The 22,455-nt window shown below is 41.4% G+C and overlaps 1 protein-coding gene across 1 annotated transcript in view; it reads right to left on the bottom strand.

Annotated features, from left to right (window-relative positions):
* Window positions 1–1,712: 1,712 nt before the first annotated feature.
* The window catches only part of pcp4a (Purkinje cell protein 4a), a 35,960-nt gene continuing 15,217 nt past the window's right edge, over window positions 1,713–22,455 (bottom strand). The window contains exons 2-3 of the mRNA XM_069677730.1: window positions 10,280–10,331; window positions 1,713–2,737 (exon numbers count right to left, since the gene is read on the bottom strand). Coding sequence (XP_069533831.1) covers window positions 2,607–2,737; window positions 10,280–10,331 — 183 coding nt within the window. The 3' untranslated portion in view covers window positions 1,713–2,606. The remainder of the gene's footprint in view (window positions 2,738–10,279; window positions 10,332–22,455) is intronic.

Raw genomic sequence — 22,455 nt, 5'->3', positions numbered from 1 at the left:
AGCTTTGTCAGGTCTGTCATCAAGAGGAGAAGAAAACTATTAAAATGCTCATTTGTTGAACGGAGGTCGGATTGATCTGATGCATTCGAGGAAGTCGGGAAATCTGAACGCTCAACGGTTTTCACGACACAGCATCAAGGGAATTCATCTCAAGTAAAATTTTAGATTTAGAACGGATTGTTAGCTGAACTTACATGCACATGTCTGTTTATAGAGATTAATAAGAAGCTAAATCGTCGTCAGATCACTCTGATGTGAACTGAGACGGCATTACGGCTCATTGCGTTCTGCCTGCTTTTGCTCTGAACACTGACTGTTTTTCCTGCATACGCCGCAGCCTGCTGATACATGATCGGTGAATATTACTCAGACTACAAGCGTAGTTCAAACGGAAACCAGAACACCTACCTTCCCGGAAATCCACGTCCCTGTGTACAGATTCTACTATGTAAACTATTCTACTATGTAGAATCTGTAAATAGAGATTAGGTCACTTCTGACTCCAAAAATCAAGACGACCATGGCTGGAATTCCAAAATCAAGGCTTCAAAACAGTACTCCCAATGGGTGACATTTCTGTTGCTATATCCACTTCTTATACAGTCTATGTCATGACCATAGACTTCGCGTAACCTGAACCAAATACTGCAGTATCTTTTAGGCATAACAGATGAGAACCGTAACCACACCATTCCTGCTGTCATTTTAATTTCCTCCACTTAAATCAATCCAAATTAGTTAAGGTCGGAGATATACTTGCTTTTTAACCTTGCATTAGCTTACACAACTGTCTGTGTCATGATTATAATTGTTCACATACTCATTGGTCTATACACTTTGCATGTTACTAGAGGGCACACCAGAGAGCTCAGGCCGTATGCAACTACTGAATGTGGGGGATGTAAACAACAGGCATGGCAACACTCGAGGGGGATACTATTTAGTTAATTCTGAGATCAGGGCAGAAAAATGGACTGCTTTTGTGTGTTCGGTGGACGGAGCACACCGTCGTCACAGTCCCCACTCCGTTTCTCCAACATTTTCCTCCATGCATGGACGTTATCATCCCAGACGCGACTTCTTTAATGTAACTTATCTGTTGCCAGCTATTTAGACAGGCATGTTTGAATGACACATCATACTGATGTGGATAATTGTAGACATGGCTTATCATGGCTTGTCTTCAGAACTTTCTGCTATTGTTGTTCCTGTTGCTGTGTTGTCCCTGTCACATCCCCTCTGCCTCTGCACTGTGCCTCTACACTGCTCCTATATGTGCACACTGCATCTCGCATATTTATGTTTGAGGATGTGCACAGCCGATGCTCCACACTGACGCAGGGAACGCATGGCAGCCATAATGAGCACGCAAACGTGTAGTCAAAAGAAAATACATCTCCGGCTTAATATGCAAGTTTATATAAAGTCAGTCTGCTGTAAAGGGGCATAAAAACCCAACAGTACGGTGCATTAGGATCTTGGAGCCACACTGAGTATGTGGTGATCTATTGCATCAGTAATTTAGCCTATTGCAAGGTCAAGGTCATATCTATGAATTGGAAAAAGGCTTGTTGTAATAAATAGATGTTATTTTAATCTGCTGCTCATCTTGCACATACTGCATACATTAAGGAGGACAATTGGACTCCTAGCAGCCATGTGTACTTGGTGGAATTATTTGATGCAGTGACAGAAAGTAAACCAACTCACACTTCTTTCCAATGTCTTTATTTATTTTGTTTGTGTGTATATGCATGTTTGTGTGTGTTTGTGTGTGTCCTTCTCTGCAAGCTTGCATGCATAATCGAATGTGCTTGTACAGTATACATGTGTGAGCCAACTGAACAATGACATTTTTTAAATCACATTAAGAGAGGAACGAGGAAAGAAACACAAACGTGGAATCAAATCACGAGCACGACATCTACAAACCAAACAAAGACACTCAGCTCAGAGAGGCTCATGTCGTCCGATGAAAATAGACATGACGGAGGGGAGACCTCCAGCATCGAGATACAAATTAGACATTGATTAGATTTTAAAAGCAACAGTCGTACAGCATGAAAGCACTGGTAACTGTGAGGGATCATTTTACCCAGAGGGAGATGCTTTTAACAGACGCCCAGTGGAGCGTAACCATGTTGTGATAATGGCGACTTGCCAGGACTGTCAATGAAATCAATCACAGAGATGCATGTGGCTTTATATTCCTCCTGAATTAAAGATAATTATTGTTTGACTGCTGATGAGACTTACTTTAGTTTGTCCTTAACATGGGTATTTTACACTGAAGGGACATAAGAAAAACCTTAAGCTCTACTACAGCTAAACTAACGTGTCATTGAAGTAAAAACCAGAAAATAGCAAAATCAGAGATAACATTTAAATACACACATTCAGAATTTAATCATGAATATTTCTTGTATATAATAGTTTTTATAACACACACTTTCACAGATACTTTTTCACCCCAGGCCTCCCCACCCCTGACCTCCACCTTCAGGAACCCCACCCCCACCCCTCCTTTTCAGTCCATGACGGTGCAGTTTGATTGACATGCAAGACTTGGCCCACATCGAGTGACGCCGCAGCTGGCGGCGTCCGCTCTACGACTTCACGTCCTGCTTCTTTTTCTGGAATTTCCTGAACTGTGACTGGATGGCCACGGCGGCCTTCTCGGTCTCCGGGTCCTTCATGTCGATGTCGAAGTCCTCCGGGAGGTTGTTCTTCTTCTCATCTGAGGGGAGCAGAGCGGAGAGAGTGAGATGGCTAATGTGTCTCAGAAGCTTTGCTAATCTCCAGTATTTACATTCATTAAACCAAAGATTTTTTTAAAACTTTTTCTCAGGATTTTGCAGTCATGTTAAAGAGAGAGTCATTCTATAAAAGCTGCAGAAGGCATACGAAAGAATGTGCTCATGGCGTCCATGTTAATGACTGTAGGTGTGCAAAGCACTGAAGTAATCCCTCCCATCCTGATGAAACACCTATGGTACATCTGTAAGTGCACTGAAGCGATATCACACGAGAGGGAGTGCTGTTGTACTGAATATCAGCACGTCTGTCATTTGTTCAAAGACGATAATCACAGCTGTGCCGATATTCAGTACAACAGCAACAACAGTGGAAACAAACAGCTCTACAAGCTGTGTCGTCGTTAAAATGGATAAGCAAACAGCTTTTTTAGTTTTTTTGATTATTTAATGTCTCGTCAACACTGAACTATTGATACTCTGTGTAGTTTATGTGTCACCAAGGACCAGCTCCTTTGTCTTATGAACCTTTACCTGTATGTTTCCATGTATCACACCACCAGGAACATAGGAGTCTGCTGACAGATGCTTTCAGGGCAAATGTGATTGATTAATCTCAACAAGGAGCGTCTGTTGTAATGTTAATTAACAGTATTCAGAACACCCGAGGCGGAGTGATACAGATGAAAGTCCCAGTGCTGTTGTATACTATATCAGCACTCATGGAATGCCTCTTATCCAATCAGATTACTTGTAGAAACTGTTAAATAAACAATTAAGCAATATCACATGAGAGGGAGTGATGTTGTACTGAATATCATCATGGCTGTGATTCAGTCGCAGGCACGAGGCCTGCGGCCTGCAGAGTGCAACAGATAATCACGGCCGTGATTATATTCAGTATAACATCACAACCTTGAGTGTGATATTGCTTTTATACAACAGTTATACAAGCGGCAAATAGTAGTAAGAAGTCACAATCAACAACAGATTATTTTTTGTTCCACCAACTGAACTAGTTCCACAACTTAACTGAAACTGGACTTTTGTTGCCAAGCAACCCAAACATTCTCCTGCTCTGTGTCTCCAGGTTACCACAGATCAGCTGTTTTTATCATCTACATTTATCTGTTTGTTTTAATTTATCATCAACCAGTGAGATAAGAGTCTGCTGTGTGATTCAGAGGCACCAGCTTGATCAGGGTAGACACACACGGTCTGCTGTGTTGTTAATTATCAGTATTAAGAACACCTGGCTGAGGCGGAGTGATACACAGAGTGACGAGTCCCAGTGAAGTTCTTCTCTATATCAGCACTCATGGAATGCCTCTTGTCCAATCAGATTACTTGTTCAGAACAAACTTGTATAAACAAAAATGAATGATCTGTTGTTGACTATTACTGTTAATTACTATATGCTGTGTGTAGAGCTGTACTGATCACCACAGCTGTGACCACAGAGGTGCTGATATTCAATATAACAGCACTCCCTCCAGTTTGATATTGCATAAATGCTGACGTCAAAAGATTTGAGATTAGAGGCGAAATTGAAAATAAATAAAACACAGATCACTCTGCATTCAACCTCATCACATTATACTTCCATATTCAGTCAGTATTATTTCTCAAAGATGAAGACTGACTGACAATGGAAGCCATCCAAGACAATCCCATTTTTAAAATGTTACGCTGTTCTTCCATTTTCATGACAAATAGTTCAGCTTTATTTCTTCCTTAATTGTTGAAAAGGCTCTATTATTGAGTTTAGACAATTATTTGACACTAAAAATCAGTGTGCTCTCTAACGGAGGGTAAACTATAAGGATAAAGGATTAATGGACTCATTAAACATGCAAAGAAAATATAATTTAATTTCAGGTTTTACAGGCACTTTTTTTTCTTGGTTGCTTTGTGAAATTAGTGACCTCATTCAAATGTCATTCTAAATGTCTGACTTTCAATAAATGGACAGTAAAGAACCCAAATAGTCTGTCAGACTTTAATGAGAGGAAATAAACTCCTCTAATCACCCATTTATAAATAAGCTGCCCTCTTTTTAACATTCATGCTGTGTATCATCCCCCTCCTGTGTGAAGAGACTCAGACATGCCTCATTGAAAGATACAGAAACTCTGCTCATTGAAAGGTTTAATACTGTATTACAAAGACATCATCATACATAACAGAACCAAAGTGTTGGTGCTAAAGTGTCCAGAAAAGGAGTGTTACTTAATGCAGGCTGCTCAAACACATGTAAAGCAGAAGTGAGGTGTGATTTAAGCAAGTGAGATCTAGCTTTATGGGAGGTGACACAGTAAGTTGTTTATCCAAGCAGCATAGTTATCATGCAGTCTGGTGCTCTGTGCATGAATGTGCTGACCTGCTGAGCGAGGTGTGAGCTCGAGCATTAGTGGAGATCTTTCCAAATGGCTTACTTACGTTTGGATGGAACCTTTTGTTGACCTTGAATGCCTTGGATGATACATGTGACAGTAAAAACAAATGCATATTTCATGATTGCAGAAGCCACACAAACGTCTCTATGTGTCTCTTCCACACACACACACGCAGCTTCCTCCTCTACATTCACACCTGCTCCACAGGCTCGTTGCCCTTTACACCACAGAGGACGTAAGACTTTATGAGCCCGGCACAGCACAGTTTCAGGTACGTGTTGTGCTGCTGCATGAAGAAATCAAATCGCCACAATGGATGATGAATATTTCCATATGAGGTTTGTGAAAGGTCATGTTCAAATTGGTTCCTGTGAGGTTTAAAGCAACCTCAGTGTATCGACAGTGATTGATGACGGTCCGGTCTAAAGAATACTGAGCAACTAAAGCCCAGGAAGGTGACCTGAGGAGCCGAGCAACGAGTGTAAAAGCTGAACCACAAGTTAGACTCAACAAACCATGGAAAGAAACGTCTATTCCCTCAAACTGTGGGGTCCTGTGTCTATAGGAAAAGGGTAAGATATTGATTTTCATACACACACGATGCCCTTTTAGTCAACCCCAACAGCTCAGCCTTATTCAGCATCACAGGTCATTGTTAGCGTGTGAGCTAGTTGGCAGTTGAATGGCGGACATCCAGCTGGCTTTAAAAAAGCATCTTTCCATTAACAGAACAGGATCTATATAATATTTATGATGTGAAGTTGTTTGGTAACACAGTTTCTTAGACCTACTTCTCAGCTGATTTATTACTTTATTTTCATAATGAGTTTATGGTCTCAAGTTGTTTGGTAAAACATTTCTTTGTAATCTACGTTATATACATTAAAGAGATACAAAACGAAGCATGTATGTCAAAGGTCAAATCAACATACAGTATGTTATAAACCAGATTGATTTTTGAACATCTTCTTTGGTACTTAGAGGGAATGCTGATCTTCTTAAACCTGGGCCCAATTTAAACATATTTTGGGGTAAATTAATTTGTTTTCTCTTTTTTGTTTACAGATTTTGGGGTCTAATATTTATATATTTTGGGGCCCAATTTTTAAATAATTCATGGCCCTTTTTTTGTTTGTTTACATATTTTGGGGGCAATTTAAAAAAAAAAAAATTTGGTTCATTTTCTTCCCCACACATTCTGGGGTCTTTTTTTTTTTTTTTTTTTTTTACTTTTTACATATTTTAGGTTCACTTTTTTTTTTTTTTTTTTACTTATTTCAGGGTCTCATACATACATATTGTTTTTTTTGTTTTTTACATATTTTGGCGTTCCATCTTTACATATTTTGGGGTCTAAATGGCTCAAAGGTACTGACAGGCTCAGACTGTTATTCAAAGTGTCTCATGGACATTATGGAAAGGATCCTTACAGATTTCTTTCTTTACCAATAACAACCAGTGTAATGGAGATGTTCATTCTTGTATCACCCCCATTTTCCTTTTACTCCCCTCTCTTGTATTAGATTTGTGCTGGTATGTTGAATGATGATATGATAGCTTTCCTAACACTGTACATTTCAAACATAGACTACAAATAAATAGTGCCTTAATCCTGCATTTCTTCTAAAGGCCAGCAGGGGGTGACTCCACTGGTTGAAAAAAAATGTACAATTGAGTTTAATTCGACCTAATTCTCAGAAGATTTATGACCTTATTTTCCTTTTTTCTTTATGAGTTTATGGTCTCAATCTTTAGTTTGAAAGCTCCCGTGTGGAACTTTTGGTTTGTGTTGATTTTGGCGCCCCCTGTGGACAAAGCCGTACTGCTTATATCTTTGCTGCTTTTGTCCTGTACATGCTTACGTGGTGGTTTTTAACAAACAATCTCATCCTGCTTTCTTTAACAGTCATATGTATCACTCACTTTTAATGTTTGCCCTGGAAAATGTAAACAAAGGCAGCGTGCAGTTAACCTCTTCATCTGACACCTACCCCCCCGCCAGCAGTTTCAGGTATAAAAAATAACTATATAGAAATAATCAGTCTTGTCGCTGATGGTCTGGTTTGCTTTTGTAGCTCTTATAGAGTCATCTGAATTAATTTCAGTCTGTTTCATAACCAGAGAAAAACTCCTCACAGGAGCTTTAAAATAAGTCTAATTTAAAGTTAAATAGTCGATAAAGCAAGATGGTGTTGGGCTCAACAACAAAACTGTCCACCAGAAGGACATGTATCCATGCTCTTGTTCAAATATGGTCACTTCTGGCTCCCAAAAACAAGATGATCAGCGGCCAAAAACCAAAACTCGAGTCTACAAAAGGCTAGTCCACAACGTCAAGGTGGCTACGTCCACTTTTTATATACTTTCAATTATTTCATGTGAACATTTAATAGGGGGCAAAGTTCAGCCACTCACATAAAGCTGATCTCAAACAAAGGAAGGAGGCAGAAAATGCAAAGAGGTAAAAAGTGTGAATGTGTGAAAATGTCAAATGAGTGTAATTCACACCTTTATCAAATTCAATTTAGGTTCCTTTAATCCCTCCTGATCAGTGCCAGGGAGCCTCCCTGCAGACTGAGCCTGAGCCGTGATACACTTCATCATCCCAGAAGTTAGGACAGAAATCCATTTCAACACGGGTCTTACGGTGTTATCAGCAGCCCCAGAGAGAGGAGAGAGGTGACACATGGTCTCCAGGTACAGAGGGCTGCTGAGCGGGGCCAAGGAGCCATTTAGCCGTGAATGGACTGCTATTAACCTGCAGCGTCCATTGTGTAGGGAGAACTTCAGGGAGTGCAGATTACATTCAGTGATTCCTCTGTGTATTGTTTCATATGCTGCCATGAAACCTCATTTTGTAAATGTGCAGACTGCAAAAAGCACTTTAAAAGATGTACTGTGTCTGCATGCCGGCAAGAAACAAGGAATCCCAGTGGCATGAACCTGTAAGACGTATTTTTATGAAAAAATATCATTTGCTTTGGTAGCATCTGGTGATCCTGCACGTAAGAGAGGAAGTGTCAGACCTGTTCACGCTCATCTCCCCGGAGCTGCTGTCCACTGGTCGGAGGTTCATGTGAAAAAGGCCTTTGTTCTTGCATCCTCTCATTTAGCCAGGATGACAGTACTGCACTTAACACCATTTATGAATTTCAAAGGATTCTGCCAAGTACTGCAAGCCAAATTTTACCCTCCATAACTCAAGGGATTTGAATTGCAGCATTATGCCAACAATACCATGGCCCAGTTTGCAAAGTAGGTCTTCATTTGTGTTGCTACCATGGAAGAGAAAACCACGCTTATGTTGTGTTCTGACAGAAAAAAGACATCTTTCCTGTTGTGGACAACTCTTCCTAGGATGTTCAGACATTTTGGAGAATATTAACTTATTATGTAAATAAGTGTGACAGGTATATTATTTCATCAAACTGATCAAATTATTGATCTCTGGATGATAGCGTTCTCAGATCCACTATCTTGTTTTCAAGAGGGTCCTTGTCTTTGCATTTTATCAATGTAAAGTTGGTGCACACAAACAAAATGCACTCAGGTACCAGAATACGTGGATTGTACAAAGTAAGACAGGAAAGTCATCCTGGCCCGCCATTTGTTTCCTATAAATCTGGTTATTGATTTGGGGACAGTGGTTGGTTAGCTGGCTAATGTTGTTGTTTAACACTATCAGGTTATTTACTGCTTATCAACCGTATGCACTGTTGTAGACTTTGAATGTTCTTTAAAGGGCCAGTTCGCCAATTTTCAACCTCAGTCCTATCATGTTATTATGGGGAGCTAAAGCCATTATAGTATGCAATTTCTCTCTGTGCCTTTGAAAGACGCTCTCCGCTTCTCCAGTGGGCCCTGGAAAACTTCCACTAGACTAGGTAAAACGCATCATCTGGCGGAGGCCAGGGAGCTCGCTAAACTACACTTGCTCAATCTAGGACGCCCGCCTCTGATGTCATGTCTCATTCAGAATCGTCAGGTTTGAAATGTAGACTGCAGACTGAAGATTTTTCAGACGATCCACCGGTATATTCTCGTCGTATTTCTGATTCTGTACCGCTCTGAGCCGTTGCCTGCAGCAAAACGGTAGTATTTCACTCCAGCGTCCCTCGCTGGGCCGTTCCTTTCAGAGGGAGGGGCGCAGTGCATGCTGGGTGTTGTAGGAATGTAGAATGGGCGACACCACGAGCTGTTTGTGCAACTTTCTCCACAGCTGTGGCGCCAATTTCAAATATTATTGCTTCTATTGATTACAGAGAACACCAGCTTTGACTGACAGTGGCTTTTTCCAGGGGCCAAATAATAGTTTTTTTTACTGGAGCAGTCATTGTTTCCACTGAATACGAACCTTATGGGTTTGCAATGATTGTTTCAGATATTCGTCAAACTCTCAGGTGTTGCCAGAGAAAAAGAGTCACGGTTTGTAAAAAACATTTTGATTGCAAAATGCATGAAAACAAAAAAAGATTGTCCTGTTTTGTTTATTCAATTTTATAAATTATTAAGAAAAGTTATCATTTGACCTTAATTACACTAATATTACATTGCTGCAGTTTAAAACAAGCACTTTGGGGTTTGTGACTGAATTGCGCATTTGTGAATATTGTCTGAACTTCGACTACATCGAAGGTCAATCAACATTCTCTATACTGCAAAAACTACAACCATCTACCTCTTGTACATAACCTGATGCACAACCATATTTATCTCTGCACCTTTGCACTATTGTCTATTGCCTCCTGTCTTTAAGTGTTGTATAAGTAAGTTAGTTTTTAGTGTCTAAGTGTCGGTGTTGCCTGGTCTAACCTGTCCTTGTTTTTAAGTTTAGTCTGTTTCGTACGTGTGTCTGTACTTTGAGAGCACAGAAAACCCAAGAGTCAAATTCCTTGTATGTGCCCACATGCTTGAAACACAGGGTCTTAGATCTGTAAAGAAATTTCAGTTACAATAAATATGTAACAGTTATAATAATAACTATTGTTGTAATTGTAGCCAAAAGCCCAAACTAACTATAATTTTGTTCTATTACTATCTAGAATGCTGTATGAACCACACAAGATCAGTTCAGTCTGAATCACATGTCCTGCCTTTCACACTGAAAGTGATTAGAAAACAAAATAATACCTTGGCCAGCAGATGGCTTGCTGTTTCCAGTCATTGCTCCAGATGCTTGTCTCTGCAAGAAAAATAGAGAAAAACACAATCATCATCATTATTTATAAAGATGAAAAAAGAACCCCACATGTGACTTTGAAACTACAAAAACTTGATTCCAAGCACACTTTAATTTCAAGATCTTTGATAACAAAACCAGATTAAACACATCTCTTGTGTTCCTCAAAGAGAGAGCATCAGAGGAAGTCGTCCTCACACTGTCACACTGAACATGAAACAGGGAGCTGGGAGGAGATGTGTTGATCTATAATCCATGTTTCTGCATCACAGGCACACTCACTGTTCATGCTCTAACAGCTCCCGACTGTTCTCCCCTGACAGACGGCTGATGCTCTGCAACATTACAAGATGCACTCAGCTCTGGAAATAAGAGCTTCCAAATGCACAGACAAGTACAGTGTGTGTGAGAGGAGTTAGCTGCAGTTGCATCATTCTGATCTAAATTTGTTCACTTGCATCACAATACGCCCTGGCCTGTGGATAATACATTCAAATCATCCGTTTATAGTTCTGTTTCTTCAAATAACAGCGTGGTATCAATAGACCAAGTTACAACAACGGTCCCTTCCAGGAAAAGGACAAGCAGTGATACTCATGAGAAATAACCCTGTGATGTGAAATCAGCATACTTTCTCAACACTTCATTTTCTGCTCTAACTGTAATCCTTAACAGTGTTGGGGTAATGTGTTACATTGTAATCTGCAAGTCAAGTAATCTGTTATTCAGTTACTTTTTCATAAAAAGTAATCTGTAATAAATTGCTGTATTTCTCTTTGTCACCACAAAAACAGAAAATCCCTGAAGCTCTGTTTCTGTTTCTCTCCTCTTTCTTGGCAGGTAGCTGCGTACTAGCAGAAGGTAAACACAGCTGAGTCAGTGCTAATGCGTAGCTAGCTAATTCAGATGTCAGAGAGGACAGCATTTACTTTGTAGAAATATTCACATTATTTTGAATTTGGGGGGAAAGGGACGAGAACAACATGGCGGTGAAATGGAGGATAAAAGCTCGTCAGCTGTGAGGAGCTTTACTTCAAATATGAAGAAGCATCTGCAGCTAAACACAGCTCCACAACACTGGTGGGACTAAGAGCCTGTGTTGTATTGTTGTCATGGAAACAGCTGTGCCTAATACTGTATGCCTCTGCCCAGTTCACTGTCAGACTGTTAGCATCATAAAGAGCTGTAAATGTTATAGTGCGTCTGTCATTCCTGTTATCAGGCTGCAGAGTTACAGATTATGGGCCATAAACAACGCTATGCAATGACGGTAGAGTCAATACATTCAAAGGTAGACGTACAGCAGGCTACACGCCATCCTCACAATATAACACACGAGTAACAAGTCACAAAGGGGGTTTAATTTTTGGTAACGCAAAAGTAATCTAACACGTTGCTTTCCTCAGGAGGTAACATAGTAACAAGTTACTTTTAAAAGTAACGTTACCCAACACTGATCCTCAGTGATATTCAGTTAAACACAGTAGTTTGACCAATCTAATGTTACTGTTGTGCTTATTCTATGTACTTTGTGCCTGGCTGTATTTTTGATTAACCAAATTTAACGAACAATTTTAGATCTTCAGCCATCAAACATTACCGTCATCAGCTAGAGACCAATAAATTACCAACATTAACTTAACTAAGTTAGACCTGCTCAAAGACTTTCAGGCCACAGGCACTGATTATAAAACCACAGAGCGTCTGTTTCGCTCAGTACAAGGGCATCATTCATAGTAAGTTAGATTTGATTAACAGAACATTGTATTCTACAAATTCATCTGCAGGCAGAGACCACCTCTCCATCCCAGCCTGAATTATTAATCCTGTGCTTTCACTGACTTAAATGACAAAGTAGTTTTGAAGTTTAAGCCAAGTGGGAACAAAGCAAAATGAAACTGGCAAAATAAAGCTGACGTCCTCCTCCTGTGTTCCTGTTTGCCATCATGAGAGCCAGAAAAGAGAGACTTGCTTGGCAGCAGCGGCCATCTGTTTTTCTGTTTACACACAGAACTCAAAGAGAGGCGATGCCGCTGAGACTCCAGCACCACGCTGACTCTCCGCTGCCTGATGGAGTTCTGTTACTCAGTCAGGCACACAGTGACGGTGCCATACATCACACCTCCACCCACCAGGACACCAGCCAGCGTTCAGTGGCAGGCAGAGCGGACGTACGGGAGCAGAGCAACAATAATGTTTGAGTGATGGAGGAGAGATGCAGAGCAATATCTATAAATCAAGACAAATGTACCAAAAGCTGGAATCAATAATCGGCTTTAAGTCACAAATTCTTCTTTTGTTTCTGTCGTATGATTTGATTTTCTTTCCCCACATATCTATTACTCCTTTTTCCTCTCCTGCTTTAGGCTTCAACTAGCCCTCTCATACATTTAACAGATAACTGAGCCATGAACAGATATGAGCGGAGCCGGCGCAAGTCCTCGGAGATAGACTTCTTCCATAATTGGTTGCATTTCAGATAAAAAACATTCTTCGATTAAAAAATCTGCCTGCTCTCCCTCAGAGGAGGTGTTGGTGCTATTTCTGTTTTTGGTGGGTGGCTGTGTTGTGATAAAAGTATCCTGAGAAAGATTATTTTTGCTTCTTACTATGAGAAAAAGGAACATTAAGGCAAAGCTGAGATGGAGCATTTTATCTGTGTTTCTTCAGAATTAATACAATAAAGCCAATAAAACTGTGGGACTCCCTAAAAATAACGTCCGTAGTTTTTGTTCTGAGTAACAGCCGCAGAGTGGTTTGGTTCAGGGAGCGAGTCTAATGGTTAGGTTTAGGAACAGACCATGTTTGGGGATGAAATATAAAGAATCAATTGGCCAACTGCACTGAGATCAGAATACAAACCTACATCTGCGATGGGTTTTGTCCTTGGACATAATTAAGACCATCTAAATGTAAAAATATCTGAGAATTATTTAGCAGTACACATTTTCCAGTATAACATTATGGTGGTCAATTTGAAAATGTATCAACACTGAGGTAAAAGTCATCTGAAAATCTTCAGGGGGACGCCGGTTTAACTCAGCAGGCGCCGCACGTACAAGTCCTCAACGCATCGACCACAGCCTCAACTCCCACTTGCGGCCCTTTGGTGAACGTCATCCCCACTCTCATCTCCCCACACTTTCTCAAGCCACTCCCTATTCCCTATCCCTACACACTTCAAGTGTTTGCGCGCTCGCGTGGAGGGTCCCCCACACTGAGTGCTGTCCAAAACCTCTCAGTGTGGAGTGGGTTGTCTGCACCGACGCTGACTTACTGACCAGGTGCAACTCCATGTCATGATCCCCGTGAGATTAGAGATGCGCCATAAATTGAAGCTTCGTGTTATCACCGGTACAAATGAAAATGAATTAAGATAACATCGATGTCTTAAAGTTAACGTTTGGAGTTTGCTGTACTTAATCCCTTCAGCTAAACAAAAGGTGCTCTGTTCAGTTGTGAGTGTGACTTAAAACAGAGTTCACGCGGCGACGGAGTGTCCGGTTTCATAAAGGCTCTTCCTGTCCATCTTCACTGTCCCATCAAATAAAGGCAAAAAGTCTCGGTTGCAGCCATGCCAGCAGTACAATTAAAAAAAACCTACATAAATGGATGATCACAAACAAAAATAAAATATTCTCATGTTCGAAGTTATAGTTAGGCGTGAGGTTTCCTAGCAGTTTCATTTCCTAGTTGTGAAACACCGACTCTTTCTAACGGCGTCTCAGATCCACAAGGTACCCTTCAGCGTCTGCATCAGACACACTGGCCTTTCATAGTGTAAACCCATCCTCACCTATATTAGCAATATCAATAATCAGAGTAACTTCTCTTCATGACGTAGAACAAAGGCAGAGACAGTCCTTTGTGCGGCAGTAGTAGGCGATAGATGGGTCAAACAACACAGGACCTTCACGTAGGAGGCCACAAGTCCGATATTGCTTTTGTTACACCTGACCAATAACGTTTTCCCTTTACTGTGTATTTTTATTCAGTAGACTTTTTGACGTTGACGATGTGTTGGACAAGACCGAGAATATACATCAGGCACACAACATGTCAGCCGTCTCATTAAACTGTTTATACTTATTTGAGATTGATGCAACAGACTCTTGAGTGTCTCTCATCTTTATCGCCAGACATTTTATTGGATGATAAAATATGCATTCAGTTGCATAACTAGACGAGCCAAATATTTGATTTTTGATTTTGTAAAATACTTTGAAGTCTGCAAACTTAATCTCTTCTAATCTTTGAGTTTCAGATTACCGGGAGGTCAGAGGTCGGCGACTGGACAGCAGCAGAGATTCAGTCATACGACACGAACGCTTCAAATGTTGGTTTGTTACTCTTCTATATCCAAAGCTGGGTTGTAACATAATATTGCACTCATATTCTCATATAAATAACGAGCTTTGAATCCTCTGCTGCTCCTCTTTTCTCTCTTTCTTCCCTCAACAGTACTTTGATCGTCATCATCACCCCCCCACCCCTCCCCCAGACTCTCCTGTTTCCTCTTTCAGCCTGGATACAGTCTGGTCTTACATAACAACATAACAACTCCAGTCCTAATGTGCAGGGGGGGGAGCTCTCTTCGCATTAGCACAATTTGCCCAGCACTTTTCCCTTTTCTGCTCAATTTTCTCCTCTCCAGTGGAGGTTCTCTCTCAATCATTTCAGCTGGTTCTCTCCACACTGCCTCATAAACAGAGAGGGAGAAAGAGAGGAGCATTTGCATACAAATTCATACGAGGATTTTCAGAAGCAATGAGTGAATTTAAAATGAGATGTTTGTCGTGGCCCGTCTCGGTCTTTGCTCAGGCTTGGCACCGCTCGATTCCCGTCGCTTCCTCTCTTTAAGCAGCTGAGGAGGTTTTGTCGCTCTGTTTGCCAGCAGCTTCTTTAACAAAGGACTCAAAACCTCAAAAGGGATTTTGACGGTAAAAGAGAAAACAGTAGTAGAGCGGGCGCAGCAGTGCTGATGTTTGCCTTTTTCAGTGCGACTTAAAATCAAATGCACTGTAAAGTATCACAGCTGGAGGATGTTTCCTCGTATCGAGCACTGCACAGCCTCTGAACCTGAGCCTGGAAGACAAAAACTTCTTCATGTACGAGTTGTCACGGCGCTAGAAACGGTTTCATAAGTAAAACCTCAATTTTTCATCACAAAAACCCTCTCTTTTCCTGTGAATTTGAGGGCGTATAGACTCATGTATTCAAACAAAGGTGAACTGGACCGTCACTTCCTCACTCCCCGCTCATCAAATATGGCAGCCTGGTCAATGGCACTTTCTTTTAGGAGTTAGACGGTGACTGGTTCAAGTTCCAGTATGGACCAAGTATGGAAATTGGGGCTGATAGCTGGAGAAGTGCCAGTTCCTTTCCTAAGCAAGGCACCAAACCCCCAACATGTCCATGTACAGCCCCCTCACTCTGACATCTCTCCAGGATTCTGTCTGTGCCTCTGTGCATGTAGCATGTTTGTAATAACAGTAAAAACATGGAATTTCCCCATGGAGATTAATAAAGTATGTTTTCTTCTTCCTCTTCTTCTTCTTCTTCTTCACTCTGGTCTCTTTTTTGGACATGCATGGCTCTGGGGTCAAGTTAGCAATAACCTTAACCCTACATGATATTATCTGGGAAGTATTCCAAAAAAAAAGGGATCAACTTAGCAAAAAGAAATCTGTAACATCTGGTTAGTATTCCAAAATTTACCATTGTAGTCAGCATTAATAAAAATGCAATGTCTTGTTAGACTTGTACAAAGTCTCCATCAAACCATCCATCCATTTTCTTCCGCTAATCCGGGGTCGAGTCGCGGTGGCAGCAGGCCCAGCAAGTTGACCCTGTTGTCCCTCTCCACAGGAATGTTTCCCAGCTCCTCCTGGGGGATCCCGAGGCATTCCCAGGCCAGATGGGATATGTAATCCCTCCAGCGAGCTCTGGGTCTGCCCCGGGGTCTCCTCCCTGTTGGACGTGCCCGGAAAACCTCAACAGGGAGGCGCCCAGGAGACATCCTAATCAGATGCTCGAACCACCTCAACTGGCTCCCTTTAATGTGAAGGAATACCGGCTCTACTCCGAGTTCCCTCTCGATGTCCGAGCTCCTGACCCCTCTCTCTAAGGCTGAGCCCAGACACCCTCTGAAGGAAACTCATTTCGGCCGCTTGTATCCGCGATCTCATTCTTTCGGTCACTACCCAAAGCTCGTGATTACAGGCGAGGGTTGAAACGTAGATCGACTGGTCAATCGAAAGCTTTGCCTTCAGGCTCGGCTCCCTCTTCACCATGACAGTCCGGTACAACGCCCGCATTACTGCTGACGCTGCAGCGATCCGTCCGTTGTAAAAAGTTTAACCAGTCTAAAGCGGCCATTAGCCGTTAAAAAATAAGCAGCATCTGGGTGGACTTTCCAAATAATCTGATCATTGTTTGAGTTGAAATAAGTACTAACTTATATAACTTATAATACATTTAGTATTTTAACTCATTAACTTACATAAGGGAATCAACATGTACCGTTTGTTTGACATAGGAACCCAACCTCTGTCTCTACAATGTCCTGTGCTTGTTGGACCCACCTGATGGCCCATCCAACCGACACACCAAACAGACTTTCCTGCTCTTCACACCACGTCACCTGACATCAACAGCAAGTCAAAACAAGCAACAATCCACAAATGGGCTCACTTGAGTGATTAGTTACTCTCAGCTCATTAAACCTCTGACTTTTAGCTAGTGGGTTGTTAGAAAAGTGATGTTCTTTTAAGTTTGTCTTGTGTGGATGTAAGCTGGCAAAAAAAACTTTGCTTTCACCTCCACAGAGTGATATTAAAGTCTAATTTATTGATTTCTACCTCGTCTTCCACCTCTTGATCTGCTGTGGGTGAGGCAGGTGTGGGAAGAGACCAATTGTTCTCCAAGGCTCCTTATATCTTCAGCAGTGCAATCAAATGTGCAGCTAAACACACTTTTACTTAGGCTTTAAAAGAAGGGACTACACGGGCTGGAAAAACAAATTCCCTGAAAGCACCACACAAGAAAACAAAAACAGTCTTTAAAAGTGCCCACAGGACAGAATAAACTTAGCTTTTCACTGATTATAAAAGAAATCTCCTGCTCTACAGATGCAGTACAAATGCTGAGTAGGAGTGTGTGTATGAGTGAGAGCAGGTCAAAGGAGTAAGATGATGATTCACACTGATTCATGCAAGCATCAGCTGTCATTGTGGCACATCTGAACTCCTCTCTGTGTCTTTTCACTAACCCTCACACCTGTCAGCTGTGACCTTCACTTCAACTTATCTGTGTCTCGTGTAAAGGATCCTGCGTGGTACAGAAGCTGGCGAGGGACACCAAGCTGTGAGGCCTGCTATCATGATGATTAAAAGCTGGCGACGGAGCAGGTGTCACACGAGCTTTGGTGGGTTATAATTAGAAGGACTTTTTAAGACGGATTAGAAGTTTATTGCACCAGAAATGTTTTGTAAAATGTTTCACAAAAGGTAGATTATATCATTAACAGGTACCGATAAGAAGTATGAAGGTTAGGTGAAACTTGGAGATTACATCAAAGTCCCTAAAAAGAGTTGTTCGGGCTGATTTAAAGGATGAGATCTGGCCGGGCTAAGCCTCTCATGCAGGTCAATGTGAGCTCTCAGTGCACTGATGGAAAACGACTCTTTTTAATCTACATTTGGGAGAAGCTATTTGGGACCAAAATGTTTTTAATCTAGGCTTTGGCGCAGCCAGTAGGAACCTGCTGGGTTCACACAGGGTTAAATGATGTGTGCTGTAATGACATAGCAGAACGATCTATGTGTTAAAGCTGCACTGAGCAGCATTTTATGTGAAAACACCACCATTGTTTCAGCAACAGAGAACAGCATCCCATTACTGTCACCCAGGAGTTTCCCCCAAATTAATTTGAGGGTTTGGTGACTGGCAGTAAATCCTCTGAGTGCTGCGGATGTGATGCATTAAATGTCTCCTAAACAGAAGGAGTTTCTACTCTGCTGAACACCAGCCGTGTATCACAACAAGCCACCAAACAGTTCTGTATTCGCCTGTGTGCGCTTCAGTAATACATCGCCCATTGGTTTCTCTCTCTCTGTATTGATGTCATTAAACCTTTTGGGAACAAAATGCCAACCCGCCTCATGCAGACTTAAAAACCCATCAATCCTCTCTATCCCAGATTTGTGCAGTGCAGTAATACACTAAAATCCTAATTCTTTAAACAGCCAACCAAATGCAAGAGCACCAAATTCAATGATATTGTGTTTTCATTGCAGGTAGAATCCAAGCAGCTACACTTTGCAGCCTTCTGATAAGACATGTGCAAAAGCTCTACGGAACAAAGCTTTTATGCTCTGCACACCTTGTATGGAAAAGGTCCAGATGTAGCTATAGTGCACTTACAGTATGTGTTACTTCCAGATAGAATTGTTCACGTAAATAAGTCATCAACAGTAACACTTGTTATTGTAAACTTATAAGTGTGAAGTAATGTGTTCAAATGATCTGTCTGCACATTGGAAGCGATGCCAGTGGAAAGCCAATAAGGATCTTTATGGTGTTTTTAACACAAATCTTTCAGTCCAGATGACATAGTCTAAACAGCACCAAAAGGGACTTTAAGCAGCGACGGTTAAAGGGACAGCTACGGCATTCGTTCCACGTTGCGCACTCGTTGAAGCCCAGCTGTCTCCTACGGGAGAAAGACTGGTTTGCCGAAGTAAGTGCAACGTCAGAGTGTAAGCAGGTAATTATACGTTTTGACGCTGTCATTTCGTTTATATTCGATTCTACCTTTAGTTGTTGTAAGGGATTATTAGTATATTTGTTAAAGATACCCGCTAATCTGACAGTTTTTCTTGTTAGTTATAGACATGTCATCCGTTGCCAGCAACAGTCAGGAACAAATCTTTGCTTAGTGACATTAGATTTCTACCATACAGTAGGTACCAGGCAGTGGTTCTCAAACTTTTTCTGTCATGTCCCCCTTTGGAGTGAGAAAAATTTCCAGACCCCCCAAGTTTAACTTTTATTAAAAGAACGTCAAGATGGTGACCATGCTTTTCACTTTTCTCTGAAATAAAAAAAAAACATCTTCAATTTCTATTGCTCCATCAGACGTTTTCAAATAGAAATATAATAAAATGTGCAATAACTTTTTCAGAACAATAACAAGTTCAATCTGTGCCAAGAACAACAAACAGATTGTTGCAGCTGCTGCCAGACCTTCAAGACATAAAACACAGACAGGGCTCTCTTCCTCTCTGACCATATTTACTGTAAATGCAAGAGCAAGATAAGCGTTGATATTTTCTTGACTTCTTGGATTTTGGTTGTTTGTCAGCGTTAACGTCGGCCGACGTCGTCTTGTTTGTATCTGACCCGTCAGCTGTTTTTCGTTTCACCCCTGTAATATATTTGTCCACTGGCAATGCTAGACCTTTCCTCTGTGTGTGTCTGAATGTGAAATCTGTCATGGAAATCCCCCCCCCCCCCTGTCATGCCGCCCCCCACAGTTTGAGAATCACTGCACTACGGCAACATGTTTCACAGGCGCTGTAGCCTTCCCTCAGCCGTCGCTGCTTAAAGTGCCTAATGTGTGCACAGGGAGGCAGTCAGAGGGATGGATGGGGGAATAAAATACAGGACTCTCCCCCATGGGACACGATTTTGAGTCCTGTGTGATGGTGTGTTAAAACCAAAAATTGGTGAATATTTGGCTTGCATCACTCTCGCTCGATTGTGTTAATTTGCGCTGGTTTACAAGACCCACAATGTCTACTTTTTGTCAAGAATGTAACATAGAGTTGCTGAAGTCATGTAAGGAATGTAACGTGATGTACGTAACTTTATAAATGCAAAGCACTCTCTTAAACCCAAAGCAAATTTTTTTCCAAACCAAGTAGTCTTAATGTCTTAAACTAACCAAAGTGCACAACATTTACTCTGAGGTGCATTTTCCATCAAGTAATGACACGATCGTTGCAAATGTCAATGAGATCTGGTTGTATATTGTAGTTAACAGGGTTAAAAACCAGATGTAAACCTGAAATTTAAAGCCAAACACTGACAGGAGCTGTAATTCAACCTCATCATCCAGATCCAGTCTCACGTTTGCTCTCTGTATTTACTGTGATAGTGATAATACTGTTGTACTCGTACTCAACAAACTGTCAGTCCTGGCATCCAGCACAGCTCCTCATTAGGAAGCTGGACTAAAGGAGAGTCTCACACACATTCAGTGCCAGTAAAGTGGTGAGCTAACGTGGACTTAACACTGTTCCTGGCTGGTGTTTGAGCTGGTTCTGTGTACAGATTGTGCAGAGACGCAGAGCTGTCACAGTCCCAGAGGAGGAGCTGCAGTGTTTATCTGCTCTGGGTCCCATATGCTGGAGACAGAGGGAGCTTGACTAATAGCTGGCAATGATGATAATTACAACACTAATGATGATGTCCTTCTGTACTGTATATAATCCACATATGGCCCTGTCTGCTACGGCTGACTAACAATGCAAATGCGTAAAAAACACTAGAAATTAATATTTTGTTCACACGTGAGCTGTGGGATCAGATCCAGCAGTGTGTGCTCAGATACACCGATCAGCCATAACATTATGACCACCTGCCTAATATTGTGTAGGTCCCCTTTTTCCGCCAAAACAGCCCTGACCCGTCGAGGCATGGACTCTAGACCTGGACCTCTGAAGGTGTGCTGAGGTATCAAGACGTGAGCAGCAGATCCTTTAAGTCCTGTAAGTTGTGAGGTGGGGCCTCCATGGATCGGACTTGTTTGCCCAGCACATCCCACAGACGCTCGACTGGATTGAGATCTGAGGAATTTGGAAGCCAAGTCACCTTGAACTCGTTTGTCCTCAAACCATTCCTGAACCATGTTTGCAGTGTGGCAGGGAGCGTTATCCTGCTGAAAGAGGCCGCTGCCATTAGGGAATACTGTCTCCATGAAGGGGTGTGCTTGGTCTGCAACAATGTGTAGGTAGGTGGTACGTGACAAAGTAACATCCACATGAATGGCCAGCTTGCCGTCTTCCCATAGTGCAACTTGGTGCTGTGCCAAAGAAAACCTGATTCATCGGACCGTATGTCAGGGTACTTATCACTAAGCCTCTATCATTGCAGCTTGTCAATCACAGGTAGCCACGGCCTAAAGCATACCCTGCTTTGTTGTCTAACTTCTTCCAAATGGGACCATAAATTCAAAATAAATATTCCTCTGTAATGCTGACTTAAAACTAGAAATGAAAAGGCCTGCAGCTTTTAATACGTTTAGTAATCGATCATTCAACCAATTTTTCCATAACAACTGTTGATTGGATAAAGAAAGACTGGCATTATTTGCTGAAGCACGACTTCTTACTATTGTTGTTGGCTAGTTCCACATTGATTGATATGACAGAGTATTAGGGCCTAGGAGATTACGAGAATAAAGTCGTAACAATAATAGAAAATAGTTGTTACATTATAAGAATAAAGTCATAATTTTAAGCTATTGTTAGCCGACATGTTATTATGAAGGGGAATATCAGAAGAGCAGCCAGCAGCTAAAATGAGAAACATGGAGCATCTTGTGATGTAACACTTGTTTAAGACTACACAGGAGGTTTAATACAACTTTAGCCGCAGCTATATTTATTGAACACACCTAGTAGCAGGGAAGCATAGCATACATGTACCTCACGAGATCTCCGAGCCTCCTAGGTTTCACTGCAGACTGTTACCGTATAACACATAGTTATGTGCAAGCACATTGCTTTATATTTAGTTTAGTTTGTCAAAATACAAAATACTTATTCTTTAGGCACATCAGCACCACATTTCACCACAAGTGTCAGGACTCTGAAAAGTGATGTTATTTGAAAATGTCCCATGATTTTAGTCATTTTATCGCAGGTGGCTGGCTGCTCTTCTGATATTGGCCTTTAATAGCATATAGGCTGACAATAGCCTAAAATACTCTTTTTTTTTACCTTTAACGTAGCCCTAATACTCTGTTGGAAATTGAGACCATAAACTGTTTACTGAGGTAATAAATCAACTGAAAAGTGGGCTTATTTTTTCATAAGAGTACACACAACAAACTTTGTGCAAA

Source organism: Semicossyphus pulcher, unplaced genomic scaffold (genome assembly GCF_022749685.1).
Source record: "Semicossyphus pulcher isolate SPU_LCO1_2020_fin unplaced genomic scaffold, fSemPul1.0.p SCAF_10, whole genome shotgun sequence".
NCBI lineage: Eukaryota > Metazoa > Chordata > Actinopteri > Labriformes > Labridae > Semicossyphus > Semicossyphus pulcher.
Note: the sequence above shows the minus strand (reverse complement) of the source record. Positions and strands in the feature narration are given on the sequence as shown.